General features: G+C 37.8%; 1 protein-coding gene across 2 annotated transcripts; it reads left to right on the top strand.

Moving 5' to 3' along the window:
• The first annotated feature begins 7,384 nt into the window (after positions 1-7,384).
• On the top strand, positions 7,385-15,679 carry LOC147949340 (putative LRR receptor-like serine/threonine-protein kinase At1g51820). Of its 2 annotated transcripts, none has more exons than XM_087492448.1 (17): positions 7,385-7,801; positions 8,184-8,241; positions 8,987-9,264; positions 9,417-9,492; positions 11,839-11,874; positions 11,988-12,512; positions 12,582-13,066; positions 13,141-13,285; positions 13,382-13,453; positions 13,551-13,622; positions 13,701-13,772; positions 13,864-14,051; positions 14,141-14,391; positions 14,480-14,606; positions 14,710-14,778; positions 14,870-15,056; positions 15,149-15,679. In XM_087492448.1, exons 7-17 carry the CDS (start codon positions 12,703-12,705, stop codon positions 15,510-15,512), a joined length of 1,911 nt encoding a protein of 636 aa, XP_087348574.1. In that variant the 5' UTR covers positions 7,385-7,801; positions 8,184-8,241; positions 8,987-9,264; positions 9,417-9,492; positions 11,839-11,874; positions 11,988-12,512; positions 12,582-12,702; the 3' UTR covers positions 15,513-15,679. The 2 variants fall into 2 exon arrangements, 1 of the variants encoding a protein (XP_087348574.1); XR_015584985.1 differs by having other exon boundaries at positions 7,452-7,801; positions 14,141-14,374.
• Positions 15,680-16,389: the final 710 nt, after the last annotated feature.

The following is a 16,389-nucleotide window of genomic DNA, read 5'->3' as shown; positions in this document are numbered from 1 at the left end:
TTCTATGTCTCTGCAGATTTGTTTCCTTCTATCAATGGTCCACGGAGAAGAAGAAGAAGAATCGAAAAGCGCCTATATATATAAGTATGTGTGTAGTTAAAACGAGAAGTTTTGTAGCACATTTGGTATTGGGTCGGGTGAGTGTATTGAGAGGTCACCAGTTCGACTCTTTATGTTGTCTTTAATTCAAACAAATTAATTTTAGTGAAACTACGTCGTTTTGTAAATCGCAGTCGTTTAGTTCACCAACGTGGCATCCCAGTCAGCTACACTAACGATTTAATTAACGGCATCTTCTGATTTGTAGGTTTTGGCCACATTTATATAGTTTATGTAGTAAATTCAAATTATATATTAGTTCATGTAGTTTTAAGCACACTTGAAAGTTTTGTGTAGGAATACGATAAAGCAACTAAGTTCATGGGGGAATTGGCCGTTTTCCCGCTCATAAACTAACAAAAAAGATTGTCTATCTCAACTAGTGATGTTAATTTGGGGATTAAGCCTGCATGTCTTAACCGGCTCAGTATAATAGTTTTAGACTTGAACCTGTTTAGAAAACAATTTTATTTAGATGGGTATTCACTTTTAAGCCCGTTTATAAACTGGTCTTAACGAATTTGAAATGGGTAGCCCGATTGTTATTTTTTTATTTTTTTTTTATTTTTTTATTTTTTTTTCTATTTTCGAAGTAAAACATTGATGTTTTGATTAGGTTTCCTAAACACTTCAGTCCTTCACGATTTTGATTCACGATGAATCCTCTCCACCGTCACGACGACTCAATAATTTACTCTTTGATCCCCCCGAATCCTCTCCACTAGCCCTGCGAGTTCGGGTATACGGGTCGGGTCGGTTTTTTTGGTTATTCGGGTATTCGGGTTTTCAAAAAATCCACCGAACATAACCGAACAAAAAATCGGTTCGGGTCGGATCAGGTTTCGGGTCGGATGAGAATTGGTTTTGGGTTTATCCGGTTTAAATCTTAAAATCGATTGAAATCGGTATAAATCTGGTTTGAACCGGTTAAATTACGGTATAATCTTTGTATTTATTAAAAAAAAAAAATTCGGGTTTCGGGTCGGGTACCGAACTAGATTTTCAATCCTTCCGAATAAAACCGAACCCTAAATTTGGTTGAACCGAAACCCGAAATTTTCGGGTCGGGTCGGGTCGGTTTAAAGTCGCAGGCCGACTCTCCACCGTCAAGATCAGAAGTCTTTTAATCCACTTTTAAAGGTCTCTCTCTATTCCCTCATTTCGATTTGAAAACCCATCTTTTGTTTCTCTCTCTGCATTTCTATTGATTTGCTTGGTGTTGGTCTTGTTCTGTGTCTATCACTTGATGTTCCTCATTGTTGGAACTCTACATATGAGATGCTTGCAAGAGCTTTAAAGATTATAAATGTATTTGTTAGCTTGCAATGGTATAACATGTATTACAAGATATTACTGTCAGAAAATGAATGGAACTGTGGCAAAAAAATTTGTGAGTTGTTGAAACCGTTCAGTGTCATCAATATACATTTTTCACGATCAAAGTATCCCACTACCAATTATTATTTCAAAAAAAGTATGGAGAATTGAGCTATTGTTGAGGAAATTTGCATCTTGTGATGATGAAGGTGTTGAAAAGATGGCTCAGAAAATGCAGAAAAAGTTCTCCAAGTACTGGAAAGCTTACAACATAATTTTGCCAGGGTATCTGTTTTTGATCCAAGAATGAAACTGCAGATGATTGAAATGACTTATGAGAAAGTGGATCCAACAACTTCTAAGTTGAAAAAAGATGAGCTTAGAGCGAATTTGGTTAGGCTCTACAAAGATTATCAGGCTAAGTCTATGGCAAATGATTTAGGTGTTTCAGCAGCTCCAACTCCACCTGAGTTTGTTTCTGAGTCTCCTTTTGATAATGATTTCGATAATGTAAAACTCTTACAGTAAGAGTAGTGTCTTTACTTGATAATGATGTTAATCTTTCTGAGTCTTGATCAAAAGGTCAATTAAAACCCAATGTGTACGTAATCCACCACGATCTAGTGCTATCGTTGTACCACTTCAGGATCGAATCTACAGACCAAACAATTGCACTATGAAATTATCAAGGTCAAATATAGCTAAGACAAAAGAAGTTTGAGTTTGAAAGTCACTAACAAAGCAGTAAATAAAAGAGTGTTTTAAATCAATAAATAAAAGCATTGGGTGCAGGGAATCATTAGGGATTATGATCACGAATTTAGATGATTAAATAAGAATGCATTAAACACAATTCTTGAACTCAAATCACGTTTGTAAAGCTATCCTACTTCCGCAGCGATAACTATCTAATTTTACAATGGTAATCCTTAATTCATAATGCACCATCACACTAAGAATCAATCTCGCTCCCTATCTTGCTGTTGGCTGAGTCATTGGTCATAAGCTCCAAGAAACGCAAAGTTGAAACATGCCAAGTCATTGAGCTGAGCTGGCTATGAATTTTCACAACAGAGCTTAATCCAAGAGCTAGATGAATCTAAGTCAGTCTTTAGTTGTACTCTGGTCCGTTTCTTTTGTTATTTTATTGTTTTGATTGTTTTTATCTGAATGTAATTTAGTGTTGTTTTGTAGTGAGCTTTGATCGAATAAAATAAATGTATGTTGAAATCTCGTTATTAGGTCATGTTTATAGGCATATCAGATGGGGTGGTCTTAAGCCATTTAAAAATGAAAATAATTGAATAATGGACTTAAGATCAGGCTCATTGATCTTATTCTAGAACTGTTTTTGGGCTTGATCTTGTGTGACGTGTCTCTCTCGGATTGGAGGACTTGATTGAGAATATATGGAATAAATTTGGACATTAATCTATGTATTAATCAAATAAAATGTTTGTCTTGTTTAATTAATTAAGTAATATGTTTGTTTGTTTTTTTCTAAATTTTATTTACAATGTTTTTTTTTGTTAAATAAAAATTTGACATTGTATTTTGAATTTTAGTAAAAGTTTTATAAGTTTGCAATTAAAATGTTATTTTATAAATTTATATAATTGTAATATGTTTAAGAATATTAATAAACATTATATTATTAAATAGTACTCCCTCTGTTTCACAAAAAGTGTCATTTTAACACTTTTTTCTTGTTACAAAAAGAATGTCATTTTGGGTTTCCAATGCAAATTTTAAGATTAAATTTCTTTTCTATCCCTATTATTTGAGCTCATTAATTAGAAAGAGATTTTTTTTAGTGTATTTATAAAGGGTAAAATAGAAATTTAAACAATTTTCTTAATTTGTGTGCATTTTGTCAAAATGACACTCTTTGTGAAACAAAGGGAGTATTAAACATTCTTAATTTTTTTATTAAACATTAATCTATGTATTTATTAAACATTCTTAAATTTCTATAAGAATATTACATTATTAAATATTAAGATCTTAAACATGTTCTCCCAATAACTAACTTCTTAACAAAAGTTCTTAACTACTGATCTTACATTATTTTCACAATATTTATACTCTAAGAACACCTTAAACTGATCTCCCTATAAACATGCCCTTATAATTTCAGTAGCCAGATCATATGCATCAAAAGTGTTGTTGAATTACTCGAAAGAACTTAGGTGAGCAAGGTGATCCTTAGCCAACGACAGTTGAAGTTGGGGCACCTTGTGAACATAATCGGACTAAAACCTAATGCTTGCTAAGATTGATTAGATTCAAACGACAGTTTAGGGTTTATCCAATTCTTTGCTTAGATAACTAATACTGCGACAGTAGGTTAGTTTTATATTTGAGATTCGAGTTCAAGTACGGTTCCTAAAGCTATTCCAACCCATCACCTAATTTCGTGATCATAACCCTTGATTGATTCCCTGCGCCCAATGCTTTCTCTTGATTTAACAAACTCTTATTTATTTTCTGTTTTAATTATGTTACTTGCAAAACAAACGTCCTTTTTCTGTTTTAATTCTGTTACTTGCAAAACAAACGTCTATATAATTTCATAGTGTATCGTTTGGTCTATGTGGATTCGATCCTGAAGTGCTACGATGACACCACTAGATCGTGGTTGAGTGTGCTTTGGGTTATTGATTTAACTTTAGATCATATAGTCGAAAACAAATCTCTGAAGGTTAACTTCTAGACTCTTCAAAAAGGGTCCAAGCGAAAATCACCTCTCAAAATATAAGTCTTTCTTCTCATGAAGAGGAAAAAGGGGGATAATCTCTCCACATAAGTGGAATTAAATAAGTCGAAGCAAATTATCTCAAAAAGAGATCAAAATACACGACCCAAAGGCCGAAAGTTTAGCGAATACATTTATAGCAAAGACTGCCAAAAGGGTTAAAGATCTCTAATGAACCGTGAATGTTTTCAATGTTTAGAATGCTAATTTGGTATATTAAAAAATAGCTATAAAGGATATTAAATCCACCAGGCTCAATAGTTTAAAAATGAAATAGTGGACCATTAACTGGAAAATCCTAAAGTGATCCATCTCATGAAACCCTAACATCCAGTCGAAGCCATGGGATCGAAGGAGTGTGTGGCTGGTGGTCGGCGGTGAGCCGATGGACGGCAGAAAATCTCGATGGGCTGACGGGACAGAGAATCTCATCGTTGACAGTATCATACGGCATAGTACATGAAATGTTCTCGCACACCACATGGTCCGGTGGAGTTCAACTGTGTGATAGGTGGATCTCTGGCTCATAAACTAACAAAGAAGACTTTCCATGAATTTTAATCTTCTATCCCCCTTTTCCTTAAAACAATTTCTCAAAAACCCCCACTTATTCTTACTACCCCTTCTTTAATGAAAGGACACAACTACCCCTCTAACAATTTTTAAAAGAAAATTGAACGTACAACTACCCCAGTTGTACCCAATTGTACCCAATTGTACCCCGTCTAGTGGGATTCGAACTCTGGGCGCGCGCTTGCGCATGGAGCTCGCAACCACTGAGCTACTGTGTTTTTCATTGAACACTTACTGGTTTAATTATATTTAACTTAAAACAACCTTCATTAAGGGTATTATTGTCTTTTTCTTATTGGGGGGGGGGGGTTTTGAGAAATTGTTTTGATGTATATATTTACTGTTTTTTTTTCCAATCATACAATTAAAAGAAAACTTTTCGGTTAGCTGCCCAAACCGGAGGGAAAGGATTTACAAAAGAAACTTCAGAGATAAGAGAACATGAAGCATGGGCAAGACAATCCGCCTTCGTATTTGATGCATGCGGGATCATAAAGATAGAGAATAGTGGGAAAGACTTGAGCGAGTTAAACTCATCAAGCAAGTTGGAGAAGGACGACCAATATTCAAAAGACTGCACCATAGTAGAGTAACTCAGCACAATCAGTATCAAAACATTGACAAGCGATCCTTTCAACACGTATCCGCTCAATGGCCCACAACAACATTTTTAACTCCGAATGCAGGGGAGGGGCTCTGTTTTAGACACTTGGCCCCCAACAACAAGGTTCGCTCCTCACCAACGCAACACCACCAGCCCAATCATGAATGCACATTGGTTGCTTTCCAAGAACCATCAATCTGACAATGAGGTGAAGAAACCTAGATATCTGAATACGAAGATGGAGCTGACATGACTGCCATAAAAGAGAGCGCCTATTCCCATGCTAAATTATCGTCCAAAGTCTGAGTAATTATATCATTCGCCTCTATCTCTTAACCTTGATTTTTTGTATGGCCTTCCAAATTGCCAATAAAATCCATGGTAATTGAAGAAGTTGATCAGGATTGCCCTGTTGAGAGGAGTCCCTCCAGAAAACAAAATTTAAATTTGAGTACACCGACTCATATGGTAAACCCTCTGACAAGACCGGAGTCAGATATAAATTCTAAACTTCATACGAATGAGGACATTCAAAATAAAAATATGATTAATAGTTTCAACCATAGAGTCACATCTTTTACATCAAATATCAAATTTAATATTTAATGTAGATTTTGGACGATCTATTTGAAGATTTCGGATATAAACAATCCATAACCCAATTTACTTAATTTCGGATTAATTTCTAATTATGACCCGACCCGAAAAAGATTTTGTACTTCTCTTTTACTAATATAGAGATTAGAGTTTCTCAACTGGGGAGTACTCTTTAGGGTACTCTCACAATTGGGTCCTAAAATACCGGAAAATCGGTATATTCATACCCCAGCTAAGGGGGTGTGTTGAATTCCTACCCCAACTATGACACTAAGCAAATCCATACATTAAGTTGAATAAAATTCAAATTCGCTGCATCAACTCGAGTAACTGTGTAAAAACATACACAAGTCGTAACGGTGTTAAGAGACTGTTAGCGGCTGCTTACGTGAAAGCCACGTAAGAAACGACGTCGTTTTGAGAAACAAAAGAAAGAGCTTCTTTTGGTCAAAACGACGTCGTTTCATATGTCTTCTTCCTCTTTTCTTATTTCCCGACTCGGGTTTCTACCTGAAAAAGTTGATGTCTCTTTCTCTGTCAGTAGTGGTGGGGTTTCTTCCCCTTTGAAGTACATATGGGTCCAACGTGTCGGTAGGAGATCTCCGCTGCATTCACTTTGGTTTGAGGACGCTGGTAGGTAGCGACGGTTGCTTCTCGTGGCTCAGCCGCCGTGTTGGTTATTGTGTGTACGGCGGAAGTCAACAGGGAAGATGGTGGGTTAACTGATTTGTCTGAGAGGTTAATAGCAGATCCTTCTGGATCTGGCTGGCTCTCGCGGAGGGTCTTAGGTGGTGGAGCTTTCCGATTGAGCCATCAGCCTCAATCATCTCCTCGACCTGCTTTCTCCAGACCGGTTGAAGGGGATTGGATCAGAAATCGGAGAAGAGTCAGATCTGGGAAGGAAAGGTTCAGGCTGAAGCTATAAACGAGAGCCGTATCCTGCTGAGAACGGGAGCCGTCAGCAATGTGTCGTGATGTCAGAAATGTTGCTTTACCGGGAGAGCTGTGACGGGTTGGCTGGTCGATGAAAAGGTTCGGATTCCAGGAGTCGGAAGCTTTCCGCTGTTCACTTAGTACTTCGATCCGCCGCAAAGTTGCGGCTCTTGCTTCTGCCGGTTTTAATGGTTGACCTCTATGTGTCAGCGGTGTCAATAGGTTTCAGAGCTTCTTTTCCGGTGATGACTTGTTTTTTCTGGTTTCCTTTGTTTCTACAATTTCATGTAAATCGGCGGCCCAGCCCAATTTCAGTGGGCAATTTTAATAAAGGCTTTTTGAAAAAAAAAGAAAAAAAAAAAAAAAAAGAGAAGATAGAAACGACGTCGTTTTGATCAAAAGAAGTTCTTTCTTTTGTTGCTCAAAACGACGTCGTTTCTTACGTGGCTTCCACGTAAGCAGCCGCTAACGGTCTCTTAATACCGTTACGACTTGTGTATGTTTTTACACAGTAGAAATTCAACATACTCCCTTAGCTGGGATATGAATATACCGATTTTCCCCTAAAATACCAATTAAAAATCCATTTTTGAGTCCAAGAATGAGAGTATCATTACTTTCGGAGGCAATTGAGCAACTCTTTGAGGGCGAATTCTCATTAGTACACGGATAAATATAAAAGATATTTTTTTTTTTTTGTCCCTTTTGTTCTTTCATTCTTCCCCCGACTCTCTCTCTTCTCTCTCGTTCGGAAAGGGGACGGAAGAGACCGAGGAGGCAAAAGCGGCGCATCTGAATCCCAAAAACGAGCATGGAGCGGAGGAACTGGCCTAAGTTTGGTGACGCTGCTAATGAGGAGGCTGGTAGCCATCTCACTATGGTCTCAACCGAAGAGATTCTTCTCGAACGACCCAGAGCTCCTGGTAAATTCCTTATCTCTCTGATGATCGGTCATTTGAGATTCATGGGATTATTAGAATCAATTTTGCTAGGATAAATTTCTCACCTTTAAAGATGGTGTCTATGATCTGTTCTAACTTGGGATTGTATCTAATTTCATTGTTTGATTATGGGTCATGTACTGATTCAAGAACAATGGTTAGTTTCTCAAATCTCCATCTCTCTAAACCTTAATAATTCGATTGTTAGTTTTTTACATCATCGTGGTGGTCTTAAAGTTTTTTTTTTGTTGTCGGAATCCGTAGGCTGAAGTCGAATCAGCTGTCTCAATTTTGGTATATTATATGTATTTGGTTCCATATGATTTGGTTTTGCTTATTATGCCTTATGTTGTTCAATTTGTAGGATGAAAAGAGGATTGGCAGCGAAGCCTATGGCTCTCATCAAGAAATTGCGCAAAGCGGTAAAACTCCAACTTTGCAAACTATATGTGTCTTGTTATTGTGTCACATTTGTTATTAATCTGTAATCTCCCGACATTACTATAATTTAGTTATAGGGTCTGCCTTTTGGTTGGGTTCGATTATTATAACAACACTCTGTTTTACTTTAACATTAGTCTTATTTGTTTTAGTCTAAGACTATTGGAGTGAGGTGACCAATTAGCGAATCACATTTTAGCCGTGAGGCTACTTCTTTGTGTGATTGGTCAGTATGTCACCAATAGCAGTTTATTCTTGTTTGTAGTCCCATTCCTGAGTACGAGCTGACATTGTGCTCTCACTTTTGTGGCTGCTAACTGTACACCTAAATGTTTCAGCTTTACATAATTCTCTTACTTGATGATGTGAAGCTTTTAGTTTAGATTGTTAAATCTTCAAGCTTTTGTCCTGTGAAATGTCTACTTTTTGTTTTTTTTTTTAAACTGATCCTTGTGTTTCAATGAAAAGTTCCTTGTCAATGTTAGTAGCGCTTTCTTGATCAGTCTATTAACATGTGAATGACTATCTGTATGTATAGCCCACTGAATATGGTGTTAGTTAGGGGCTTCTAGTGCAGTATTAAGGGTTAAGGATTAAGTTGCTATGTTTGATAGAGGATCATTTCAAAGATGAGTACTTATGTAGCTAGGTTAGTACTGTTTAGTACAGAGTTCACTGCTTATTAGGTAATCCCTGATCTAAACGGTATGTGATGTGATAATTTAGGTACCAAAGCGATGATTCAAAAGCAGCAGGAGACGGTTTGTCACAGCTGGGTAAAGGTGCGGTTCTCATGTTGTGCAGGATATGCCACAAGAAAGGAGATCACTGGACCATCAAAATGCCCTTACAAGGATCTAGCTGCACCAACTGATGTCTTCGTCGACAAGCCACCCTCATAACGTTTTCTTTAAGATTCTAATTAAAAATTATCAGAGGATAAAAAAGCATCTCCTGCGATTGAATCGGCGGAGGCCAATCGCGAGAATCGAATCAGAATCCTGGTATATACTCTCTATCTGGGTCTGTGGTTGGTCTCTGTTTGGTACTAGATGATTCATTTCTAATCTTGTAGACTGAGATATTTCACTAGCAAAGATCATTTGCTTGTTGCAATCAATGTCTCATTTGGTGTATTTATCTTTGGAATATACAGGACGGAGCTTTGTCGTTTCAGTGGGCAGAAGATTTACCCAGGAAGGGGAATAAGATTTATCCGATCTGATTCTCAGGTTAGCTAAACTCTTTTTTTTTTTTATGAATCCCCTGAGCTTATAAGATTTGATGTTTTTGGTCTTTAGTCTTTGATATGAGCCGACTTTGATCTAGTGATTGGAGCCGTGATTGAAACTAGAACAAATCAAAACCATTACATCATTGGAACCAAAACATTAATCAATACCATTAAACCAAAACATTAATCAAAACCATTAAACCAAATCATTAAAACCATAACTCGTATCATTACTCCCCTCTTCCACTTGAAGCTTGTCCTCAAGCTTCAGCTCATGGCATGTCCTCCTCTTCGACCTCGTGTGAATATTTCATCACAGTTAAAGCAAAGACCTTTTGCTCGTCGCTCTGCCATTTCTGTGGTGGTCATTTTCTTCAAAAACAGTTGTTTAGGAGCTTGTTTCTCTTCTGTTTGTTGTGGCAACTGAGCTTCCTTGTCTTTTCCACCTTTGAAGCTCTCACGATTTCCTGTCCTATGGAACAAGATCGAGTGTTGAGCTGTTGGTGCCAAATGTCCTCCAAACGTCCGTGTCCGCTTGTCATTATCAATCTTGTATTCATTATCTCGGGCATATTCCATTGCTTCAAATATTGTCTCTGGCCTCAAATACTCAACTTCTTTTCTCAAAGAATCAGTTAAACCCACACAGAACTGCCATAACTGCTGATCCCCCGATAGCTTTGTTTGCCTTACCAAACATTCTTCAAACTGCTCACAATACTCATCTACTGTCCCTGTGTGTCGTAGGTTACTTAGCTCACCCATAGGATTCACTGCATCTGCTCTGCCAAATCTACTTTTGCAGTTTTTCTTAAACTCTCTCCAACTCAGTCGATATGTAAATTAACCTCCGCATATTAGTATACCAATGATGTGCCTTATCCGTCAACACAAAGGTTGCTTGACGCACTTTCGCATCATCGTTGTATCTCTTTGATCCTCAAAGTAGTCTTCACACTTCTGCAGCCACTCGACAGCATTCGTTGACCCATCATATCCTGGAAATTCCATCTTAGACGGTGGAACCACAATTCTCTCAGCCTCCCTTCCTCCACTCTCTCTTCCTTCAACTCCACTTTTCCAACCATTCCCCTTGTTTTCCCTAAAGTCCCCCGTCATGTGGGTTGATCGCTCCTCTTGGGGAAGGTCCCCAATGGGCCTCACCGACCATTCTCCACCTCCATCTTGCAATCGGTGTCCCTGTTCTCTTCCCCTAGAGCGTTGTGCCCAAGGTCCACTAGAGGAAGTGCCTTTACCCTCTCCGCCGTTGGTTTGGATATTTTTTTCTGCCTTAGAAACCGATGGTGAATCTTTTCCTGCCTTAGAATCCCGTGGTGAGTCTTTTTCAACCTCCTCTGCTTCCACTCCCACCACCGAAGCCAAAAAACGAATTTTACCCAAGACCTCTTGCTTATCTGCTTTCATAACCTCCCTGATTTGGGTCTGCTCTTCTCGAACCTCTTCCATCCTAGACTTATTCTGCTCTCGCTCCTTCTGTTGGTCCACCCTTATGGACTCAAGGGCGGCTTGGTGTGAGTTTGAAGTCTGGCGAAGTTCACCCAAGTCAGCTTGCAGACGTTCGAACATCTTCTTAACTTCCTCAAATTGTGATGTGGTCATCGCCCCTTCTCCCATTGAACCAGCTTGCTCTGATACCAAGATGATATGAGCCGACTTTGATCTAGTGATTGGAGCCGTGATTGAAACTAGAACAAGAGATTAAAACTAAACCTTCCCTTTAACCCAAGTCTCTTTCTAGAGAATTAGGTTAATTGTTGGAGGCTGAATTCTTATTGATCATAAGGGGTCTTTATATAAGACCCACGTACAAACCGACTTAGCGTAATTAGAAAAGGAAAAGCACCAAAACCTTAATCTAATGTTAAAAGGAAAGACTCCCAAACCCGATACTAAAACCAAAACCATTAAACCAAATCATTAAAACCATAACTCGTATCAGTCTTATAATGGTGTTGGGGTTTTTTGTTTTTGTTTTTCATGGTTCCATCAGGTTTTCTTGTTTCTTAACTCAATTAAATACATTTGAAAAAGATTTATGTTATTGGGTCAAACAACTTGTGCAACAAAATTTACATGCATGATCCTTGTCCCCTACAAACATGTCATTTTCCTATTTTTATAATATCTTAAAATTACTCACGCACTGTGATCTTCTTTATTTATATATTACTCACGCACTGTGATCTTCCTCAGTTTCGTTTTTGTTTTCGAAAACACACTATATTAGTACTCCAGTTCCTGTGTTACCGTTTGAGAAAGAAAAAAATGATGAGAGATTATTTTCTCTTTTTCATGTGTCATACGATTATGATGTGTGTTCTAGGAGGTGTTCTAGTCAAATCCCAAAATCAAACCGCCGGTACGTACGTATCCTTTTAATTTTGTATAATAACGTTTTCTTTAAGATTCTGATAAAAATTATCAGAGGATAAAAGCATCTTCTCATTAACTAATTATGGTTTTCTCTGCAAGGTTTTATCAACGTCGCTTGCGGTTTGCCTTCCGTCGAATCTCCTTACGAAGATCGCTGGACTAATCTGACATATACAACGGACGCCAAGTTGGTACAAGGTATGCCAGCAAGGGTTGATAAGGTTTTCAATCGGACATTCGTAAGCAGTCTTTGAACCTACGATTCTTTCCAAATGGAAAACGAAATTGCTACAAGATTAACGTCAAGCAAGACACACAGTATCTCATAAGAGCTACATTCTTATATGGAAATTATGACGGGGAAAATGTTATCCCGACCTTCGAACTCTACCTGGGCCCCAATATTTGGGCTAAGGTGTATGCTAATGATACCGTTAAGGAGGTGATCCACTTCACGAGGACCAAATCTATACAGATATGTCTAGTTGATATAGGTTCAGGCTCACCGTTCATAAACACCTTGGAGCTTCGACCACTGGATCGAAAGACGTATCGGACTACAAGTGGTTCACTGAAGAAGTTGTTCCGGTTCTATCTTAGTAATTCAACAGATACTTCCATTCGGTAAGAACCATTTTGATAAAATACTTAATTGGTGTACTATTTTGATCATCTCATACAAGATCTTCGCAGGCACCCAGATGATCCCCACGATCGTGACTGGCGCAGTTATTTCGAGGAAAAGCTCTGGTTACAAATAACTACGGGTCTCAGCTTAACCACTAATAACGAGTATGATCCGCCAGAAAGGGTCATGCAAACGGCAGCAATACCTATAGATGCCAACTCCACGTTGGAAGTTGAGTGGTCTGGAGAGTCTCCTACGACACAGTTTTACGTCTACCTATACTTTTCGGAGCTTCAGATTCTACAAGCAAACGATACAAGGAGAAGGGAATTCGATGTGTTTCTGAATGGAGCATCTTTTCATGAACCTATTTCTCCTGTACCACTACGCAGCACTACCGTGCTTAATGATGTTCCAAAGCTATGCACGGATGGGAAATGTGTATTGCAGCTTAAGAAAACATTACGGTCAACTCTTCCTCCTATTCTTAGCGCCTTGGAGGTATACACTGTCATGGATATCCTGCAATTGGAGACGAATGATGATGACGGTACATACTATATATATTTCCTTTCAGTGTATATATGTGTGTGTGTGTACTGATTGCTTTCTCTATAATGACAGTTAATGGTATCAAGGATGTTCAGGATACCTATGATTTGAGAAGAATCACTTGGCAAGGAGATCCCTGTGTCCCGAAACAGTTTTTGTGGGATGGTCTAAACTGCAACCAATCAGATAATTCTACACCACCGACAATTATTTCTTTGTAATATACCATTCAATCATTTATATATCTTGTAGTTTTTTTTTTTTTTTATCATGTGTCAGACTACTTATCGTACCATCTTCATCTCTCCTGCAGAGACTTATCTTCAAGTGGTTTAACGGGGGTGATCGCGGAAGCAATTCAAAGTCTAGTTCACCTTCAACAATTGTAAGTCTCTAGCTTCTCTGACCCAAACCTATATGTATATGTATTTTTCATGAATCTGATCTGGTGGTGTAACTTTCCTTTTGTTAATTTATGGTAGAGACTTGTCAAACAACAGTTTGAGCGGAGGAGTACCTGACTTTCTTGCTGACATGAAGTCTCTGTTTCTCATGTAAGCATTTCCCCCACACCACCTTTCCTTTTGGTTATAGCTTTTTTATCATGTGTTTTGATTTTCTTACTCTAACAGAAACCTAAGTTACAACAATCTTAGCGGCTCGGTTCCCCAAACAATTATCCAGAAGAAAGGAATGAAATTAAAGTATGGTGTACATATATACTTTTCTATTTTACATTTTCCGGTTTATATATATATATATATAGATAGATTTAACATATTACGTATTCTGCAGTGTTGAAGGAAACCCACTTCTCATTAAGGAAACCGGACCATGCGTAGAAGACAAGGGTAAAGATCACTTAAAAGATATCGTAGTACCAGTCTCTATAGCAGTGGTGGTTACTTCCCTTGCCATTATTGTATCAGCACTGGTTGTTCTCTACTTCCTCTGCCGACAGAAAAGGTCACCAAGTGTCCAAGGTATTCTTAAATTAAAGAAGAACAACATATTAATTACAAGATGCAATATCGATGACTGGATATCTTTTTGACTTGTACGTATAACGTAGTCTCAGGGCCACCATCAAATGTGCAAGAATCGGATGGTCTACCCACTGGATCATCTGAACTGACTGTAACGACCAGAATTGCGAGGTTTACGTACTCACAAGTCACTAGCATGACTAATAACTTCCAAACAGTCATCGGGAAAGGAGGGTTTGGAAGCGTTTATCTTGGATTTGTCAACGGTGCAGAACAAGTAGCCGTGAAGGTCCTCTCTCAATCATCATCACAAGGAGATAGTGAGTTCAGAGCCGAGGTTACGTTTTTCCTCTCTCAAACCTAACCTCTTTAATGAAAACGTCCATGATTTATACATAAAACAAAAAATCTGGTTTGGTGTTTAGGTACAGCTACTGCTCAAGGTTCATCACAAGAACTTGGTAGGATTTTTTGGTTATTGCAATGAGGGAGAGAATCTGGCACTCATATATGAGTACATGGCAAATGGGGATTTAAAAGAACATATGTCAGGTAATATTAATTAGACAAAAAACACGTACGACTGATTTTTGTTTTTTTGGTCCTCTATGTTATCTGTCTGGTGGTTTGACACAATAAAAATAAAAAAACACAGGAAGAAGGGGTGATAGCTTTATTATGAACTGGGAAAATAGACTGAAGATAGCCACCGAGTCTGCTCAAGGTAGTTATTTGGAGATTTACCCTATAAACTTTTGTTTGTTTATTTATTTGCTTAAACCTTTGTGAATGCTAATATATATTTTGTGGCACAGGACTAGATTACTTACATAGCGGTTGTGCTCAGGCAATAGTTCACAGAGACATCAAAACAACCAATATTTTGTTGAATGAGCATTATGAAGCCAAGGTGGCTGATTTCGGGCTGTCAAAGTCACTCCCAATCAGAGAAAGCCATGTGTCAACCATTGTCGCTGGAACTCCAGGCTACCTCGACCCGGAGTATGTATAATATTTCAATTTACAAAATATATTTGTTTCTTGTATTTTACAAAAAAAAAAAAATAAGATATTTGTTATTTGTGTTTTTACAGATACTACAGAACGGGACGGTTAACTACAAACAGCGATGTGTATAGCTACGGAGTTGTACTGTTGGAGCTACTCACGAACCAACCCGTGGTTGACCAAAGCCGTGAACAGGATCATCATATTGGAGGGTGGGTAGGACTAAAGCTTACCAATGGAGGAGACATAAGCACAATCATGGATCCAAGACTCAGAAATTATAATTCTGGCTCTGCAAGGCAATATGTTGAGTTAGCGATGGCTTGCCTAAATCCATCTTCCTCGGAAAGACCGACCATGTCTCAGGTTGTTGATGAATTGAAGCAGTGTTTGGCATCTGAACTCTCAACAAGAGCAGGACCGAGTCGTGACACTGACATGGACAGTTAGTTCCACAGATACTGAAATAAAACCCGGCGGCAGCTCGATAGATTATTTTCTATTTACAGAATGTTTCAATTTTCTCCACAAACTATCTTCAATGTCTTGTCAGACGCTACCAACCTTTTGTCTTGAATGCTCAAGTGAAATAATTAATTGAAATTCTCTTTTGGATTTTTTTTTTTTTTTTGCTAGTGCGATATCCCATATTGTTGATTTTAGTAATTTGTTGTTTGTTTTGATTCCCGAGATTAAAAAACAGAGAGTAAGAGAACTTATTTCTTTTAAACTTCTATCATTGAAATTGCATACATCTTACTTGTTTTCATACATACTTATAATCAAAAGCAAGCTAACAACTCTCTGAAACACACCATGCTTATTCTCTTGCACACTCAACAAAAACACTTAAGTAGATAAGCTTACCTCTAGATCAGCCTAGTTTCATACCTAATACAAAAGTTTGATCATTACCTTCCCCAACCTCTTTGACCTGCAACTACTAGTTTTTTCACTTGGTTTCTCTGATTCATTTAGTTTGATTTGGGTACAAAATAAGCATCAGTCGACACATATATATATATATATATATATATATATATATATATCTCAATATTAAAAAAGATACAGCACATGGGTGTATTTCAATTTTGGTGGAATCAATCAATTGTTGGAGAGAAGAACACATGTTCTGACCTACTTGATTTGGGTGCCTTGACAATTTTGTCAGGATAGGTGGAGTTAGACTTCCCCACTCTAGAGCCAAAACCACTTCATTAATTGTTTTTTTCTTTCTATTGGATAAATAAACAATCAACGACAACGACAACGACAAGTGCTTAATTTTGTCACGATGAAGAGCAGTCTTCGTTTTTTTCTATATAAA

This window comes from Camelina sativa, chromosome 2 (genome assembly GCF_030686135.1).
Source record: "Camelina sativa cultivar CO46 ecotype springtype chromosome 2, ASM3068613v1".
Lineage (NCBI taxonomy): Eukaryota > Viridiplantae > Streptophyta > Magnoliopsida > Brassicales > Brassicaceae > Camelina > Camelina sativa.
This window is presented reverse-complemented; position numbering and strand designations above follow the sequence as displayed.